At 37.9% G+C, this 20,529-nt stretch overlaps 1 protein-coding gene across 5 annotated transcripts in view; it reads left to right on the top strand.

Moving 5' to 3' along the window:
- ATP8A1 (ATPase phospholipid transporting 8A1) overlaps window positions 1–20,529 on the top strand; it is a 254,190-nt gene that overhangs the window by 156,267 nt on the left and 77,394 nt on the right. For all 5 annotated transcript variants that reach the window (XM_037829701.1, XM_037829703.1, XM_037829702.1 and 2 more), the window contains 2 exons: window positions 2,724–2,862; window positions 3,950–4,014. In XM_037829701.1, the coding sequence (XP_037685629.1) occupies window positions 2,724–2,862; window positions 3,950–4,014 (204 nt within the window). The remainder of the gene's footprint in view (window positions 1–2,723; window positions 2,863–3,949; window positions 4,015–20,529) is intronic.

The raw sequence follows: 20,529 nt of genomic DNA, 5'->3' as shown, positions 1-20,529 counted from the left end.
TACTATGGTCTCATTGTTCATCTTTAGTTCTTTGAGTAGCTGCTCTAGGTGCTGTGTCTCTTCTGATGTTTTGATTTGGGTGCTTGGGCTTGGGTTATCCATATCGTCTGGTTTTTCCCTATGCTTTATAATTTTCTGTTGTTTTTGGCCTCTTGGCATTTGCTGAACTTGATAGGGTTCTTTTAGGATTTGTAGACCAACTGAAGTCCTTATCTCTAATTTATCAGATCTACAGATTCGTGGCATACACTTTCTCTAACTAACCAGCAGGTGGCATCCACGAGCCACCTGTTCTCCACAAGCCAGTTCTCCCCTGCTTAGCCTTTTTGGTGAGTGGGGGAGTGAGTCTTGTGGGGTCCAATTGGTGTACCAAGCTTGCGTGTGTAGTTGGTGTTGCCCGCCCTGTATATGGGGCGTGTTTCTGGGCAGTCAGGGAGGGGGGGTAGCTCTAACAATCAAATCTCCCTGGTGATCCTAGAGTTTTAAAGCTGCTGCAATAGTCTAATCCTTCAGTTCAGTCCTGCCACAGTTTGTCTCTGCCACTGACCCACAAGTCCTTGGTATTGGCGTATGGCTCCTGAGACTTGCAAGTGGGCCCCTCTTGCAGGCTGTGCACCCCGGGTCCTCTGTTGAGGGATGACTGTGCTATGTCACAGGTGAGTGCCGTCCCCCCAGGGCAGTTCTGGGCTGCTGGGCTGTGTAGGGAGGCTCCCAGTCTGCTGAAATGATGACTGAATGGGGCTCTGTTAATTCACACTGCTCCACCTTCCCAACTCTGGGACAATCAGCTGAGGTTGCAGGGAAGGCTAATGTCCACGGCCAGTTTTGTGGTGTGTGCCTGTTATTTGAAGCACTTCCGTCACTGGGTTGTCTGGGGCAGCTCTGGGCTATGGGGCTGGCGATGGGCAGGAGTGTTTCCTGTCCAGCAGGATGATGGCTGTGAGCGGACACCCCCCTTTTCTTGGGAAGTTGTGGTGTTTAGTGAATTTTCTCAGCCACTGGATTATTGCCTTTTGTCTCAGAGCTCTCTTAGTTCTGCTCTTGTCTTGACCTGCCCAAACTGCAAGTCTTTGAAGCTTTCTGTATTGGGCTTCTTAGAGTAATTGTTGTAGAAAAAGAAAAAAGAATTAAAAAAAAGGGCCCTCCTCAGAGATCTAATGGGCTATTGAAATGCTAAGAGACAAAGCAATTAGGGCCATTAAGGAAAGGTACACAGGGCAGAGAGATCAGCTTTTCTTCGGAATTTGCATATGAGCCTCAGGGCCTGGGCTCTGCCCTTCCCCTTTCGATGTTCACCAGAACTCCAAAAATCCTCCGCTTTTATTTTGGAGTTTTTCGTGTTGTTTTTTTCTATGCCTGTCTCCTCTCTGCTGGGCTGGCTGCTCTCAGATTCTCTGGTGTCTGGTCTCAGTCTGTCTATGGTTGGAGTTTGGATCAGTAGAATGAGTTTCCGGTAAGAGCTGCCACTGCAGTTCTCCCTTCTCTTTCCGGGAGCTTACAGCCCCTCCTCCCACGGGACTGAGCCTGGCAGGGAGGGGTGCGGGTCCCCTGGCCACAAAAACTTACAGTTTTCGCTGATCTCAGCAGTTCCACGTTTTCATGAGTGTTGTATGAAGTATGCCCAAAGTCAAATTGCTCTGTGGTGTCCAGTCCACGCAGTTCCTGGCTTTCTACCTACTTTCCTGGAGGAGTAACTAAAACATACAGCTCACCAGTCCGCCATCTTGCCCCGCCTCTTCTGTTTGTTTTTATTTTTATTTTTTATTCTGATTCTTATTCTTTCTGGTGTAAGGAAAATGTTCAAAAATAGATTGGGGTGATGAATGCACAACTATAAGATGGTACTGTGAACAGTTGATTGTACACCATGGATGATTATATAGTATGTGAATATTTCTCAATAAAACTGAATTTTTTAAAAAAAGTGAAAAAAAAAATGGAGAATAACAAGTGCTAGCAAAGATGTGGAGAAATGGGAACTTTATTTATTACGTTGTTAGTGGGAGTGTAAAATGGTGCAGCCACCCTGGAGAACAGTTTGGCGGTTACTAATAAAATAAAACATAGAACTACCATATGACCCAGCAGTCCTATTTAGGATGGCAGTGAGGGCAGCGCAACATTGTGAATGTGGCTAATCCCACTGATGGACATGCTTGGAGGTGTTGAGATGGGAAAGGTTATGTTGTGCATGTATTTCCACAATTGCAAAAAAAAAAAAAAAAAAGAGAGAAACCAAAGACAATTAAATAACAATTAAATACAATAAATGATACTGGACTAGATCTAATGGAGGAGAAAAGGCCCAAAAGGACATTTTGGGGGCATATGGAAAAATTGGAATATGGACTGTAAATTTTATAGCAGTGTTAAATTTCTTGAGCTTATAACTGTACTTAAGGTGGTTACATAAGTGTTACCTTGTTTTAAGGAAAGTTACATGGAAGAATTAAGTGTTCACCAGCATGATGTATACATCCTACTCTCAAATGTTTAGAAAATAGACAGGTGGACGGATGGATGGATGGATGGATGGATAAAATGATATGGCAAATGTGGCAACATCTTAAAAGTTGGTGGATCTGGGTATCTGGGGGAACGAGTATGTTAGAGTTCTCTAAATGGGTTTTGTATTATTTTTGCAACTTCCCTGAAACTTTGAAATTATTTCAGAAAAAAAAAAAAAAATGAGAAAAAAAAATTTTATCACTCATTTTCCCCAGAATCTTCAACTACTTGGAGCTACAGCCATCGAGGATAAATTACAAGATCAAGTACCTGAAACCATAGAAACTCTAATGAAAGCAGACATCAAAATCTGGATCCTTACAGGAGACAAGCAAGAAACTGCTATTAATATTGGTAATTCACCTAATTCACGCTTTAAATCTTGATGCTTTTAACAGGTTGATATACTTTAGAAGAATGGTTTTGAAATAGTTCAGGATTTGAAACAGCTGTAACATTATTGGGCTTATCTATTTACTTGTGGCCCCAGTGCCCCTTTTAAAATTGCAGTGGTTTTATGGTATGACCTAACTTTAGCACTTGTAACCATGTAATACCCTCTCTCACCTGTGCATCTCTGCCTACCTCATCTCCCATCTGCAGTTGTCTGTAAAAGCTGGGAGACTGGGCTTATGGCAGGCTTGGTCATGGTGAAGAATAGTCCATATACATTTGTCAGTTTTTATGATTGCGAATCACTACTACAATCTCTTTCCATATCTGTTTGTGAAGATAGCCTTAACATGCTAGGTGTTGGTCTTGTATCATATCCCTCCCAGAACACAAGAGCATTTCTTTTTTAACTTCCTTTAAACCTGGAAAACTGCTAACTCCATCACTCCTGTTTCTGTTTGCTAAAGTTGCCAAAGTGCAGTATACCAGCAATGGGTTGGCTTTTACAATGGGAATTTATTAATTTACAAGCTTACATTTCTGAGGCCGTGAAAATGTCCAAATCAAGGCATCAACAAGCAATGCTTTCTCCCTGAAGACAGGCTACCAGCGATCCTCAAGGCACATGGTGATGTCTGCTGGTTTCTCCCTTCTCTCCCAGGTGTTGTTTCCAGCTTCTGGCTTCAGTGGCTTCCTATCTGTTTCTGTAGCTTCTCTGTTTTCTGTGTGTCCTTCTCTCTCAGCTTCTCTGTGTGCGTCTCTGAATTTCATCTCTTGTAAAGGACTCCAGTAAGAGGATTAAGACCCACCTGGGGCATGCCTCAACTGAAATAACCTAATCAAAAGGACCCACCCACAATAGGTCTACACCTACAGGAATGAATTAGCTTTAAGAACATGGTCTCTTCTGGGGTTCATAAAACCTCCAAACCATCACAAATCCTAATAAAAGACTAGATATTTTGGAAGTTTTATTACTTTAACTTCCTCACCTCTTCTCTCCAGAAAAATTAATACATCAACTCATGTATTGTCTTTTTATACATAGGACACTCCTGCAAACTTCTGAAGAAGAACATGGGAATGATTGTTATAAATGAAGGCTCGCTTGATGTAAGTAAAAGTATTTTTTTTAACTTTAATAATTTAATCATCTTATAGGGTTTTATTTTATATTCAGATAACTGTAGAAATACTTTATTGTCCTGAGGTTAAAAGATACCATACAGGATTCTGATGTCTGCAACCTGATCTCAGATGTTCATAAATTGGACGGGTGCATGGGTGGGTGGGAGGGAAGAAGGGAAGGAAGGAAAAGAGAGAGGGAGGGAGGGAAGGAAAAAAAGTAAAGAAAGAAGGGAAAAAAGGTGGCAGTCGGGGGTGGGGGGTGCAGGGGTGGTGTCGAGAGGTGGGAGTATGTTGGAGTTCTCCATATGGGATTTTTATTATTTTTGCAACAGTCCTGTAAGTCTGTTGTTTCAAAATAAAAAGTTAAAAAAAAATACCTTAGTACCATTGTTCTGCTTTCATATTTAATATGTACACTCTTTTGAGCCATGTTGATATGAATAGATTCAAGCTATGAGAAATTGCTAAATGATTGGCTTAATGTTTTGAGGCCAGAAAAGCCTCTTTCTAAAAGGACTATGCAAGGTGGTTGCTGAGTGACCGCAACTCTTTCATGTATTTTTGGGTATTTAATATATTAAGCATGTTATATTGGCTTTAGCTTCCAGTGTTGATATCTATTTTGCGTCTTAAAAATTTTTGTAAAAGCTATTGAGCAATACAAAATAACTGTTCCTAACAGGAAAGATTCTTTTTAAATTTCCTAACTTCTTGGCTGAAATATAAATTTCTAGTGTGTATTTTTTTATGGCTGTGTTAAATATTTATGATGACATGAAGTTATACTCGAAAGAAGGGGAAAGATTTGTTAGGAATGCAGTGTGAAGTAAAATTTAACAGAAAAATATATAGGTCAAATGAACTGTATATATTTTAAAATAAAGGTGACTCTTTGTAATTCAAAGTGGAAGACAGAACAGGAGAGGTGATTGTTCAACTGTTTAAAATTCCCTTTGTGTCACTGTATATAAAGAGAAAAGCTAAGAAACCCTGATAATTAGGAATATTGGTGAAGCTGAGAGGCCAAATATGTAGAAGGGATGATGAAGAGGTAAGTGAAGAAGGAATGTTTAGAAGTCAGGTATAGAACAGAAATGATATATAAGAAGAATTTAACTTCAGATTTTTAAAATTGAAATAGTGATCTCTTAATTATTTGTCCTCAAAACAATCCTGCTGATACCATTTCCTTGACTGTGAAATCTTTGAGTAATTTGTGGCCTAAAGGATAATAAATGGTTTCTCAACTAGTAAGTCGTTTACACCATTAATTATTGGAGAAGTGACCCAAGCTTTAATCCTAAAACACAAACCAAAAATATCCAGCCTGTAGTTATAAGTCTTTCCTTTTTATTTATTCGTTCACCAGGCTCTGTTAGGCACTGAGAATGCGTAACTAACCAAGAACATAAAGGGCTGTGCTCCCTTATAGCTTATATTTGTCTTCATTCTCCACCCCATTGTATATTGATTTATGTATATTATATCCAAGTTATTATGCTGTGACAAATTAGGACTAAAACCATTCTGCTATCCCAAAGTTTACAAAATAATAAGGGAAATAAAATGTCTGCAAACACTAGTATAAACCAGGTATATAACTGAAGCATATAGTTTGCTATGAAAATATTATAAAGTTTAGGGAAATATTTATGAATTAAATAGCATTTAATTAGATGGAGGTGATTAACTGAGTAGAGGGGATTATTTCAAGCAGAAAAAATGGCTTGAGGCAAGTTATTGTTCCTAAGCTTAAGGCATGTTTGTAGCATGGAAAGAGGAACATTTGGTTTGAACCCAAGGTTGTAATTTTTTTTGTTTGAATAGATATAGGCACATAATGTAAAATTCAGAAGTTACAAAAGGGAAAAAATCTAGATGGCAAAACAGAAAACCCCCCACCCTTATACCCAAGCCACCAAATTTACCTCCCCAGATACAGCCAATTTCTTGTGAGTTCTTACAGAGATGTTATGCCATATTTGAAAGATATATGTGTATGTCCATATCCTTTGTTGTTAAATACAAATTATAGCACACTCGACACACTCCTTCCTATGCACTTTGTTTTTCTCACTTGATGTAATGTGTTTTAGAGATTGTTCTGTAATAGTATATATAAAGCTAACATTCTTTTTTAATGGTTGCACAGTATTGATAAGGTACCTGCCAAGACATGACAAAGTTAAAACCATAAAGGGAGTCTAATTGTGGAAGGCTGGGCCAGGTTTGAGGACTTGCCTTCATGGTCAGGGGAAGCACCTTTCATCAGCCTTGTGCTTGAAGAGCATGTAGAGGCAATTGTACGTAGGCTAGTTTGAAAGAGTAGAGAGGCACGGAGCGCAGGCAGGAGCCCAGGACAGGAGTCAGATAAAAACCTGGGTGCACCAATGCCAGTGATAATGAGAGAAATTTAAAGTGCATCATGCCAGTGATAATGAGAGAAATTTAAAGTGCATCCTCCAAAGTAGTCTCTGGAGAAGGAGCATCGAGGGTGATTCCAGAACTGGGTTGCAGTTGTCCATGGCATTGTGAAAAGGGAAATGAATGCTTGCCATAGTCCCTGTAGAAGTTTATGCCTTTGTCACTAACATGGATTACACCTGAGTTACATTTTTTCTCACACTTGGAAATAAGAGGTAGGACCTGTCGTGTTGAAATAAAAAAAAACATGACAAGCCATGTTTGATTTCACACGTGTTCCTTTTTGTTTGGATTTAGGCTTTTACCCTGTGTAGTGTGTGGTATCATTGCTTCTATTTTTTTAAATATTTCATCATTTTTCTCCAATTCTTAGATAAATGAATGTTCTTTAAGTATTTTAAGAATCAAGTAGTGTAAATGGTAATCTCAAGAAAAAAGGAAAAGAAGAGTGAAGTGCCAAAATAATTTAATGTAGTTCATCAGTGTATTGTTAAGGCATTTATTTTTATTTCGAGTTTTCCAAGGTGGAAGTTAGAAATTAACAAATACGTTAAAGGTACTCACACTGCCAGTTATAACTAGAGCAGACAGATAAGGAGTCTCAGGTGAATTCTTGATTTTAATGAAAGCAGAGACTGTGTCTGTTTTGGTTTACTTTTCTATTTCAATGTCCTGCCAATTACCTAGCACGTAGTAAGTATTCCATAAATATTTGAGAAGTCTCTGAGTAAATTTAAATTAAGAGCTTCCCCCTTTTTTAAAAAATTTTTATATCAGTTTTAAGTTTGTTGGTAATTTATCTCATCTGATAATTTAAAACTAAGATGGTTAAAATCTCCTTAGCAAGTCAAGTGGCAGTTTGGTTTGGAATATCACAGGCAAAGGCCATAGCTGAATGGATTAACGCTCATTTGTTCAGCTCTGGTCTGACAAGCATTCTAGCACTGCTGCCTGGGAAAGGTTTTTCTTCCAGGGAGTTAAGTGGTGACTTTACAAATCTAGCTGTTTGGGGTCAGACCCAGTGTGGTGCACTCATTTGTTTCTCAGCAGGAAGGAAACATCACTTTGCATAGCTACTTCAGATCATGTCATAAAATCCATGGCTGAGTTCAGGCAAATCATGAGATGTGTTAGAATGCCTGTAAGTAAATCGATACTTTTATTTCTTTGTCATGGAAAAGGAAAGAATTCTGTCTGTGTTGAAATTGTACTAACAGCAAAGAATAAGAAATAGGATTGTCATTCCATCAGCCCAAAGAATAATTAACATTTAAGTAATTACCTTAGGAACATATATCTTGGGAAATTATATAATAGGAAACAGATTTCATTGTAAATGTGTGTGTGTGTTGCAGGTGATAATTTTAATGTGTATTCAAATAATTCTGTGAAACAACACAGAGGTAAGGAGCACAGTTCTGCCCTCACCTGGCAAATTAAAATTAAGTAACTTCTCTGAGCCTCAGTTTTGCCACCCATAAAGTGAGGATTATGTTACCTTTAGCATAGGATAGGTATGATTAGCACAGCGCATGGCACAGGTAAAAAGGAGATGTTACGAAATTTAGTAGAAAAATAGTTTGCAAGTGGCTTTGCATAATGATCACTTTATTATGAAGGTTATATTATTTTTCCTTCATTCAATTTTTTCACAATGTAGCAAGTTATAAATGGAGGTCCTCTTGTGGAAGTGATGCATATTGCTATAAACTGTACAGATCTTCCATCAAAATATTATTTGTAATAGTGTTAACATTTAAAAGCTGAATCTCCTTTTCTTGTGTTGAACTATTATAAATAAAATATCATATTTGAGGCTTTTAAAATGTAAAATAGAAAAACCTTTCTCCTGGTGTTGATGGTCTTTTGATGATCCAGATCATCTCAAAAAAGACTATTTGACTTTCTAATTTTCTCTTTTTGACTTTCAATGTGGTTGTCTTACTTGGAACATTAATAGCTCTTCAGCGTTTTTTAAGTTCTTTAGATAAACAGATAAAACTGATCTACAGTTGGAAATAGGAAATACAGTGAACAGAAGGAAGTCTTGTTCTATAGGTCTAATATGGAAACCCAGCGGGGTTTTCTGCCTCTGCTCATTCCCAGCTCCATCTGTAAATGAGCGGCTGGCTGCTAGGCTGATGCCCAAGAGCAAAGCCGGTGCTCTCTCCAGTTACCTGCCAGGTTATGTCAATATTCACAGTGTCAGCGAAAGTATTTCTTAGGCAGGAGGATTGATGGAAAATTTTTTTTAATTTAGAAAGTAAGAATTTCATGGGTAAGCATCATGAAGAAACATTAAATTTGATCAAAACGTGACTGCCAGGTATTTGCAAATAAATTTGTGTAATTTTCATTGTCATGCCACCTTGAACCATTTTATTAGTTCCGATTATGTTCTTGATGGGAGACATTTCCTGAAGAATCTGCAGAGGCAGGAATTTTGAATTACTGACTTGAAGTGTATATGTACTTCTTCCCTAACTGCACAGCAGCACCCAGGAAATATGCTGTGAACCTCTTGGTACCACTTCCACTTAGTGACCTAGGTCCAGGGGATTATTCTTGCAGGTCTTTTATAATTTTAGTCATAAAATAATTTATTCAAAGTTTATTAAAGCTGGAAACATCTAAAATGTTAGCTAAGAACTAGGCAATCTCATGCTGTAACCTATCTTTAGCTCTCAGTTTCTAATTAAGGTCTTTTAGAATGTACTAAAACAGTTCTGGAAGGATTGGATTTATATCATATTAAGGAGTACTGTTGTCATATTGTTCCAATCCCTTATAACACTCCAAGTCTAGCATGTCTGGAAATACTTTGAAGCACTCAAAATATATATAAATATTTTTAACTTTTATGGTCTTAAGTTTCTTCTAGAAGGTAGAAAAATTTTGAAGACTTGTTTTGTTGCGATAGCTCAGGATTTCATCACTGTTTCATCTGTCAAGGCCAGGGTGAATGGGAGGGACCCTAATTTCTTAAGCCATTAACAGTGCTGCTTAGTGAAACAGATGCCTTCTAGGTGCCCAAGCTATCTACCTTGCATCCCACATGGTAATATCCTTAGCCTGTGTCACCTTCCTCCAGCATCGTCATGGGGGAGAGTGTGGGATCTGTCCTGGCAGGTAAAGATGAATCTCAAATCCATTCTTATTGTTTTTCCTTCCTCCTTTCTACTGCCTGGCTTTCTTAGGAAACGAAAAGGGGCAGGGAGGAAAAAGAGTCACTATGCATTTATTGAATCAGCAAGAATGATAGCTTAAGTACATAGATAGTTTGAAGAAATCAAAGTCCGTATAACTCCTGAGAAGCCTGCCCACCTACCTCTCCTGATTATCTGGGCAGTGATTTCCTAGCTTGTCTCTGCTGCTCTCGACATTCACATTCTGCCTGATCCCAGACCACCATCTAATATATGGAAAGAGGCATGGAGAACAGTGTATCCACCCCAAAATGCAACTTTCTGACTTTCAGTGAGAAGGGAATTCAGTGACCCCTAACAGGGGTTTTCAACTTTACTGCTATAGTCATAACAAAAACAATAGCTTATGTTTATTAAGCACTTATTATTTTGTACTAGGAACTAAATTAAGGACTTTACCGAAACGGCCACATTTGCATCTGAAAAGATTGGTAGACAGGTACTGTTATGCCCATTTTACAGAGAAGAATCTGTCACAGACAGCTAAGCCATACTGGAAGCTATCTCTAAGTCATTCAATGCCAGAGTCTAGGCAAATGAGTTTTTCTAAGCCTCAGTTGTCACATTTAAAAAAACAAAACAAAAAAACCCCACAACAGTAAAATATCCATACTAACGAATGTTGTGAGGACTGAACAAAACAATACTTCTTAAATACTTAAAAGCAATGCCCATTCTCTAAGCCAACTGGGCAGGTGGACTCACTGCCCTCCCCCGTATGTAGGACATGACTCCCAGGGATATAAATCTCCCTGGCAATGTGGGATATGACCCCCAGGGATGAGTATGGACCTGGCATGGTAGAATTGAGAAAGCCTTCTGGACCAAAAGGGGGAAGAGAAATGAAACAAAATAAAGTGTCAGTGGGTGAGAGATTTCAAATGGAGTCAAGAGGTCATTCTGGAGGTTATTCTTACGCGTTATATAGATACCCCTTTTTAGTTTTTAGTGTGTTAGAATAGCTAGAAGGAAAAACCTGAAACTGTTCAACTGCAATCTGGTATCCATGATTCTTGAAGACGTTCATATAACTGTATAGCTTATACGGTGTGACCATGTGACTGTGAAAACCTTATGGCTCACACTCCCTTTATTCGGTGTATGAACAGATGAGTAGAAAAATGGGGACAAAAATTAAATGAATAATGGGGGGAGGAAGGAAGGGTAAAGGGATGTCTTGGGTGTTCTTTTTTACTTTTTATCTTTATTCTTTTTTTTGGAGTAGTGAAAATGTTCAAAAATTGATCATGATAATGAATGTACAGCTATATGATGATACTGTGAACAATTGATTGTACACTTTGGATGATTGTATGGTATGTGAATATATTGCGTTTAAAAAAAAATGTGTAAAAAAAAAAAAAAACAGTGCCCAGCATATAGTAAGTATTCAAAATTTACTGGTCATTCTCAAGATCTTCTTTATTATTATTTCTATTATTTATATTAACATATGTTTCCTGGGGGAGGAAAGTTCCTCATTCTCAGCTGCTTTAAGAGGTGATTTTGAACAGCCTACCAGCTCACTATTTAAATTTCTCTGCTTAATTTGAGAATGTGACCTCAAACCAGCTGTAGGTTTTATTAAAGATATCAAAGTTTCCCTTCACTGTTACATGTTACAGAAAATGGGTTGTTAACCACATTTGATATTAGATTAACAAGCCCAAGAATATATGTTTTTCAACACCATGGTAAAAGAAAGTCCTTTATGGAATTGCTAATTTTTCTAACTGAATTTGATTTTCTAACACCATATAAGCTTCAAATTTAACTTATAGGACATTCAGGACATAAATGCTAAAGTTGTCATCTGTATCCTTTTAAGCTCGGCATATATGTATTATGCAGACAAACCTCACTGTTTTGGGAACCCGCCACTGTTGAATGGCTCCTGAAAGAAATCCAGAATAAGCAAGTTATTGACTTGACTCCAGAAAAGGAAGGAAAAAAAGAATTTGGGCTACCTCAGGTTTTGTTTTGATATGTCCCATGAGTCTAATACAATACATTTTGTATTGCTTTGAAAAATAGTTTAGGCAGGTTTTAAACCACATGGAGTTTTCCTCCACTGCCAAAATTGGTGCTGAAGTACCATGAATTTTTCTTTTACCATTAACAAAGCTGTTTCAGTGTTTTGCCCTGGAAATGTTGGTTAAGATCTTAGTTTAATTTTCAATGTGCTAATGTGTCCTTACCAGAAGGAAAGACACTTTATTTTTAAAGTTCTGTCATAAGAAGATTGCTCAAGTACAATCTGGCAAGTAGCTTGCTCCAAGTAGCTCCCAGTGAAGAAAGCCAACTTTGCGACATTTGTTAGAAATGGGTTAGTAAAAAATGTAAACACTACCCCCAAAAAATGAATATAGCATATGAACGAATAATCTGTTCTCCTTTCCCCTGATTTAAGACTGTGACTGCCTTAAGCCAAAGTATGTGGTTGAAAAAGTGCCATCGACCCATTGTTTGGTCTCATAAAAACTAAATGTGTCCCCTTTTTTAAAACAAAATGTGTTAAGGCTGGCTCATGTGCAGAAAACTAAGTGAAGTTGTTCACAAGTTATATAGTGTTTCTGTTTTGAGAAATTCTTCCTCCACCCAAGCCTGAATATTCTTTATCTCCTTTTTGGCTAAATATCAGAACTCGTCTTTAAGCTCCCTGAGACCTAGAATTACAAATAAATGCTTTCTAACCAGTTTGCCCCCTTGCTACTCTGCCCATAGCTTGTTGACATTTTGAGGGGAGCAAGCTGTGCCTATAACTTCTTTGCATCTCTGTCACCCATATCTTTCGATAAGTCACTCAATCATGAGAGAAGGGGAATGACACTTTATAGGAAATCTACTATATACCATCTGTGCCTGCATGCGTTGTTCTGTACTCCTACATGGCTGGCATTTGTCTTAATTACAGATAGACACTTTGAATTCACATAGCTAGTGAGTGCAGGACCCTGAATTTAAACCTAGGTTTTTCTGAGTCCAAAGCTTTTTTTAGAAAGCTAGCTACACCTTGTGACCTTTCCAGCCTCCAGAGTTTCCGACTTACTTCATTAAACTCCCTTTACCCTTCTTTTTCACCTTCCTACTTCCTCTCCCACTCACCACTAGGACTGAAAAGCAGCTGAAAGAGAAATGCCTTTCTAGAAATAGCAATGTTTAGGGCATCTTGTATTTATGGAATTCAGTAAAGGCCTTCATTGAATTTTACTAATATAGCAATTGAATATAAACATTCTTTTAACAATCTTACATATGTATTCATGGAAATGGTGTGTGCCTTGCTGTTTGCACTAATAAAATACAGCAGATAATAATTCTTCTGTATTCCTAAATTAATTCACGTTTTAAGAAAACTGGACCCAACATTAGTTTTCTCTGTTTTCCTACAGATACAAGAATGTGATCCTGGGAAACAGTTTCACAGGTCCCAGTTGTTACCTTCTTCAGACTAATGATTGGGTCATTTACTTATTATTTTCAGACAACTGATTATATACAGTATTCTGAGCAGCCTTTTCCTAGCTGAATTGAAGGGAATAGCAGGAATCTGAATGTCTGCCAACCCAGGTCCTCCCAGAAAGCTTCGTTCTGAATTTCAGTCACTGCCACCTCTGGAGAGGATTTCATACAAAGCTCAAACTAAGTACTTAGGAGGCTTTCAGTAGTGGTTTAAAATAATTACCATGAGGGCTTTGGTAAAAGCTTCTATCCACAAAACTATTTAATTATATGATTATATCCCCTACCTCACTCTTCCTTCCTTTCCCTGGATTTGTCTTTCTTTGCTATGTGCCCCAACCCTGTTAACAATAAAACACAGACTTGCACACAGAATTGGCACGTCTCTGTCCATCTCTCTAGTGTATCCTGAGACTAAATGCCTCACGAGGCGTTATTTGCCTGATGGAACCTATCATAATCCCAAATCCCAAACCTCAGCTGAGGGGCCAGGAGCAATTTATCCAGCTCTACAGCTTCCTCTTCTTACCAGCTCCCATTTTGTGACCCTTGACCTTTTTCAGATGGCATAGCCCTACTGGGAGATTGGACCATTTCCTCAATTATAGTGTTTTATATCTAACCCTGCCCTGGAAATCCAATATCTGTGTAGCAACAAAGCATGGAAATCTTTTTTTACCTCTTTGCCTCTCCATTATCGTTAGCAATATATATTGATTAAATGCATTTGTTTGGCTGCTTTCCACCAACTGTTTTGGAGGACCTATTTGACCATATGTTTCTAATGACTTCACCTTCTGTCTCCCCTTACTACCTATTTTGGAAAAATTACTTTGTTTTCGTTGGTTCTCTATGAATATGTTTTTAAAAGGCATGTTCTGGTATAGGCTAGTAGTTTAGAAACACCAAAGCTTTTTAATCAAAAGCTCCATCATAGTGTGTGATCCTGACTGGATGGCCCATTTGGAGGTATATATATGTCAACTCTCAGACATCTGTTCCTTAAAAGTATTCTCTTACTACCGTCTGCAGTAGCTGGAAGAGTAGTTGATAGATGCATTGCATAGGAGTATATGGAATGTCCAGTGTTCCACCAAATCAGTAACAGGTTGTAGAAAAATAAGTAAAACCCAATGGTTTATCCATGTGGCTACTTGGGGAGTCATAACTCACTCTTAAAGAATGTGCTAATATTGTCCATACTTGAAATGGTCATAATGTATTATTGAGCGTGTACTTGGAATGTTCCATTAATTTGCAATTTTAGGGTGTGAAAATGTGGAGAATATAAATGTAGAGAAAAGAATGAAACATTATTTGCCATAAATTCATGAATACATCTGTGGCAATCCATGGCCTGAGCAAAACAGGCCTGCAGATCTTTGGTGCACAGCAGTCTGCATGACCTAGGCAGCTAAATGTTTAACCTATTGTCTTTCTAAGCCAGTAAAGACAAAAAGGGTAAATTGACCTTAAAATGTAACTTTATGCAAGCAGGCAGGAAGTGAGAGGCTCTTAAGTCTCACAAAAAGAGCAAAATGTGATTGTTCAAGTGTTATTCTAGTCCTTCCTGCACCACCCCCCAGGTCAGAATGACCTATTCCTGCATCTATGCACCCCCCACCCTTAGGAAGGCCTTTGTCTTAAACCCTTATAAAAGGCTTTCTGCCCTTTTTGCATTGTTGGGTCGTCCTCCCTGCAAACACGACTTCTCACCCTGTAAGTAAGCCCTGAATAAAAATTCATGTATCAGAAAATGCTTGTTGTCTTCTTTAGCCTCTGGACTGGCATGGCCCTCATGGACTGCGACAACATCATGTCTTAAAAGATGACATAGGGTCACAAACCACCAAAACAAGCTAGTAAAATATGTTAATGTAAGATTCTTACATATAGATCCTGTTACTTGAAATTCTAAATTAATTTATAGTAGGTTTTAAAATGTAGACTTAACACACCAGTTTGTTTTCCCCATTGATTATTTATTTCTCTGCTTTTGAAAACAAATCAATACCCAAGAATTTAAAATTGATGGTATAATATCTGAAGTGTGCCAGCAAAACAAACTCTGTATGTTTTCTGTATCATTATTTTATGCCAAATATTTATGAAACTCTTTTGCACGTAGTGCTATTTTTATGTAATTTTGCATTTCTATTTATATATAAGGGATTTTATATTCTTAATATAGGAATATATAAAGTCTGACATGTTGATATGATCATCTATGCAAAAAAACATACAGATAGTAAAAGAGAAATAGCAAATCAATTTGTAACTTCACAAGTTATTTTCAAATTAAGAATTGTATCAAGTTAGAGAAAAAAAGTAAGAGATAAGTAGAAACAATCTAGGTTAGTTATGTAAATATTTGTCCTATCATGCACCAAGAGTTGTATGCTATTTGAGAGGAGATAGTACTGTCTCTTCTAGAATTGAAAGGAAGATGGATTTCGATTCTTTTTATATAATACAAGTAGTTGGCAGAGTTGAGTGTTAGCAATCAAAAGGTGGATTGAAATAAAATTACCAATTGGGAGATTTCAGAAGGAAACTTTAAATTATCTTAATACATGACTTGGATTGTACTAATGTACAGTGTTTGACAGTTTGAAGCTCTTTCTTCATCATATATTGGTACCTCTGTTAGACCTGACATTAGAGGAAGGGAAGGAACTAGTCTCTCTTGGATTTAAACTCCGTGCCAGATGCTGAGCAGGCACTTTACTCACAAAGGAGTAAGCACATTTTATTTATGTATTTATAAAGGAGTTACCACAGTCTCCCTGCAAAATAGGTATTAACCAACTGTTGTGAATGAAAGAACGAGAACCTGTGATTCAGAGAAGTTAAGGAACCTGCCTCAGGAAAGATAGCCGGTGAGTAGTAGAGCTAGGGTTCAATCCTAGCCTTTCTGATACCAAATTGCCTTTTAGAGTTAGTCAAATGAAAGCATAAAACAAAATAAAATAATAAAATAAAATATCACATTACACCTCACCCCACCAACATAACATAACATAACATAGATTGGATTACATGTAAGCTACATGTATGCTCCAGGCAGAAAAGTTTATTAATAGACCATGAATGAAATGGACTCACACATGATACTTTTTCAGATAGTGTGTGATATAATCTTTTCCAGAACTCTAAGCCTGTGTAGCCACCTGATCCAAAAAGGATTTGGAGATCTTGCTGTATTGACTTAAGTTAGCAGTTGAAAGTGTTCATTATTTCTCATTTAATTTTTCCCTTTCACATCATTACGGAAATTTTTTCAAAATAAAATACTGTTTTTCCTTTTCAAAGAAGGTAAAAATAGCTTGATTAACTTATCTTTAGTTGATACTTTGCATCCACGTGAGTATGAAATTGAAGAAAGCCTTGATTCTGAGCCACTGGGTTAGTTTTCAGCTTCTAGAACTTTAGTTCTTTACCACCTGGCATCATTTGGTTTCAAATGTACCCTCACAGACCAGCCTCAGCTTTCTCATGCTTCACTTTTATATAGGTGCTCATTTGCCTATTATACCATGATGAAAAGCTGCTTTCTCTAAGCTGCTAGTGACTTCTGCACATCCACTGACGTGCTGAAGAGTTTAGCCAGTTACATTGTTTCAGCACAGTGGCTCTTTTCGCTCAGCAAGATTTCTGCAGGTGTTTTGTAACTTGTGTTGCATTTTGCCGTTTCTGTGGAAAGTAAATGAAAACAGAAACCTGTGGGGCTGATACTACACTAGTAACTGCAGACTTCATAAACTTGTGTCCGTTCTGACAAAATGAAAGCTATGTGGTCTGACAAAAGTGATTCATCATTAGCCCCAGCTGTATGCTCATGGGACTTAACAGGTGGTGAACTCTGTACAGTTGTGAAGAAAAAGAACAAAGCAGAGAACAGTGAAGTTCATTGTTAAATATTGTGTCTCAGAGTCAAAGCATAATTCAGAATTTTGATCAATTTTTCCTCTTTCTGGGAACAGAATCCCCCTTTTAAGTTTACCATTTGACCTGTAGACATTTAACACATTCCCAGGTAGAAATATAAATGTCGGGGACAGACAGATCCAAACACCAATATATGCTGAACCAAATAAATATGGCAGGCTTTTTTCCTTTAACATTCACTATTTGGGGTGAGCATTACTGATTATGCCCTCTGGGATGTATATAAGTGATGACATGTTACTTACTGTCACTGCAAGTAAATCACTGCCTCTCTGGAGCAAGGTGTTAGGTGTTACATGTTGGACTGTTGATTCATAGTCTTCACTTCATCTCTGCTCTGTGACCACTTGGCTAGCCGGTCTTCTAACTGAAAGCTAGAGACTTTTCATTGCCTTCCCTTAGGGATATTTTCACATTTTCTCCTAGGACATTCCTTGGACTTGTTCCTAAGTAAAACTGTCCTGTAAACCTCTGAAAGGAATCAGGAAAAAAAAACAAAAAGTTAAAAGCTGAAAAGTGTTGTTTTTATGCAGGTGCTGTCTGCAGAATTATAGTTTGGGCTGTCAAAAACTGAGTTCTTAGGTGGCCTAACATGTTTTTTGTACATCTGGCCTCTGGGTTCTATAGACTGTTCTAAGCAGAGTTTTGCCAAAATTAAAATGACAACTTGTATACTTTGATACTTTCCAAACAAACCAGGGATTTCTGTTTATTTCACTATGAAACTGTGTCAGATTTCATTGTCTAGGGCGCTCTCTGTGATTTTATCAAGAGTTTCTTCACTCAAGTTCATGTAAAAGTGATGAAAAAAGATTACCATAAAGCTGCCAGGCTCTGATTTCTTAAAGATTGCTGTTGTTTGTTTTATTTTATTTTATTGGAGGGTGTTATGTGAACATATTGGCTATTTTACCAGGCTTTACCCTAAACATTCAACAGGAACTTCATTAATGATTTCTGGTCACATTTATCTTTAGTGAGGAATTATAGTTGGCCTAATTATCTGCCAAGAGATTTTCTTTCTCTTCTCTCTCTCTCTCTCTCTCTCTCTCTCTCTCTCTCTCTCTCTTTTTTTTTCAAGTATGTTTCATAAAAGCCAAATAAATACTAGTGGCTTTATCACTGGATAGGTAGCCTAGGTATTCATTCCATTAGTTCATTAGACAATTTTTATTAATTAGTTGAGGCATAAATAGATGTTGGATCATAACTCTCTCTTTATTCTCCTTATCCTCTGTAATAAGATAAGCACATAAACTTCTTCATTATTCCAGTTCAGTGTCTCCAAGATTGTTTAGGAGTTTTATAGGCAGCAGGAAAACAATCCTCACAATGGTCACACAAGAAAACCATTTTAACTTCCCACAGGGTATTCTCCAATCAGTAATAACTTTGCTATTCTTTCAGTTATGAAGCTTTTATTCATTTTATTTCATCTTTTCATCACAGGCCTTGGTCTCAAAGGATAGGGAGAGAGACAGACAGGTAAGCTAGTATACATCCTGTGCTACCTTGCGCAGGTACGCACAAAATATTGGGAACTAAGAAAATGGAAATATTCACGCCACCTGGAGAAGTCAGGGAAAGCAGAGCCAAGGGGAAGCTTCTTGATTTATATATTTGTTTGTTGTTTTTAGAATAAGAAAATCAATGACCTTTTTATGTAGACTTAAAAGGAAAGAAATAGTGACAGTGGGGAGAATAAAGATGCAGGAGAGAAGTGGGAAGAACACAAGTGAAGAAAAGAAGTGAGATCTTTCCCCTGGGTCAAAAGTTAGGAGGGATTCAGTAAAGGAAAGTTTTGAGGTTAGGGGAGGAGAATTGAGCCCTTTCTGATATGAATTTCCTCAGTAAAGCAAATGCATGTTTGTTAAAGTGATGGGGATTGTTCTAGTTTGCTGATGCTACTTTATGCAAAATACCAGAAATGGATTGGCTTTTATAAAGGGTTTATTTGGTTACAAAGTTACAGTCTTAAGGCCATAAGGCCATAAAATGTCCAAGGTAGGTCATCAACAATAGGGTACCTTCACTGGAGTATGGCCAATGGCTTCCGGAAAACCTCTGTTTGCTGGGAAGGCATGTAGCTGGTGTCTGCTTTCAATGGCAGACAGTCTTCAAAATGTCTCTCTAAGTTACAGCCCCTCTTTCAGCTCCTGTGCAGTATTAAAAGTGTCCCACTTAGCTGTAGCACCTCTTCAAAATGTCACTCTTAGTTGCTCTTCAAAATGTCACTCACAGCTGCACTGAGTTCCTTCTGTTTGTCAGCTCATTTGTATGGCTCCAATGATTTAATTTAGACCCACCTCCATGGAAATTATCCAGAGTGATCACCCACAGTTGGGTGGGTCACATCTCCAAGGAAACATCCAATCAGAAGGTCACACACTAATCAAAAAGTAATGAATCTGCCCCACAAGATTGCATCAAAGATAATGGCATTTTGGGGCCACAGTACATCCAAACCGGTACAGGGATCAAACCTGGAATCATTGGAGGAGAGAAGAAGAGGCCTGTGGTAGCAGTAGAGGAAAATGGAATCTACTAGGCACAGAAATAAGTATAGATCAGTGGTAATGAGCACCCATAGAAGAAAAGAGAGCTGTAGTAGAGCCTGCCCTCATGGTGAGATGGGTTTTTTTCTTTTTCTCTGTGTTGTCTAAGCACCAAGGAAAAGTGTTGCTTCAATTGGGAATTGGCAAGGTAGGGGAGGTCAGAAGGCAACGGGCTGGTGTAAGGCTTTGTGTGTAGGAAGAGAAGAGTTGAATGAATGTCCAAATGGGGTGCTGGCTGGGGGAGGTGCAAGCAAATCCCACTTTCCCTGTGGCTCCCTCGGTTACCTGGCTGGCTGCCTCAATCTTATCCTTTCTGTTTTCCCCTTGCATACCTATCTCCCCAAGTTGCCTTTACCTCAGAATGTCCCTGATTTTAGCAACAAATGTTCCTTTTCTTTTAGCCCACAAATAAATCGATCTTTTACTTTGTCATATTATGTGGTCTTATCCTTTTTCTAATTTCGCTTCTCATTTATATATTTTCACTTTCACAAGTCACTAAGTTTAAGTGTTTAAACATTTCCCCCTCCAGTAGCTAAAAAGGAAACAAAGCAACAGCTAATGTAGTAATAAATTTATTTCTGGCTACAGGAGATAAGCTCCAATGCAATATGGCCTTAAAGTATGGCTCCTGACCTTAGAGGGGAAGCAATAAACTTCCATAAATAAAAGAATTTTAAAATACTCCTGGCAGTAAATAAGAGTAAAATATAACTTGTAACAGGTAGCACACTGCCAACAACAGAGCTACTTATAAAATAAAACTGTAAACTAAAATAAAAAATTTTGCAGCTTTTTTGTTGTTATCTTACACCCTAGGTGGGCTGGCAGGACAGTTCACAGTGGGAAATTTTGACTCACTGTCTGAAACGTTATCTCTGTTACATCTCCTGACACCTTTTGAT

The sequence above is a fragment of the Choloepus didactylus genome, chromosome 3 (assembly GCF_015220235.1).
Source record: "Choloepus didactylus isolate mChoDid1 chromosome 3, mChoDid1.pri, whole genome shotgun sequence".
NCBI lineage: Eukaryota > Metazoa > Chordata > Mammalia > Pilosa > Megalonychidae > Choloepus > Choloepus didactylus.
This window is presented reverse-complemented; position numbering and strand designations above follow the sequence as displayed.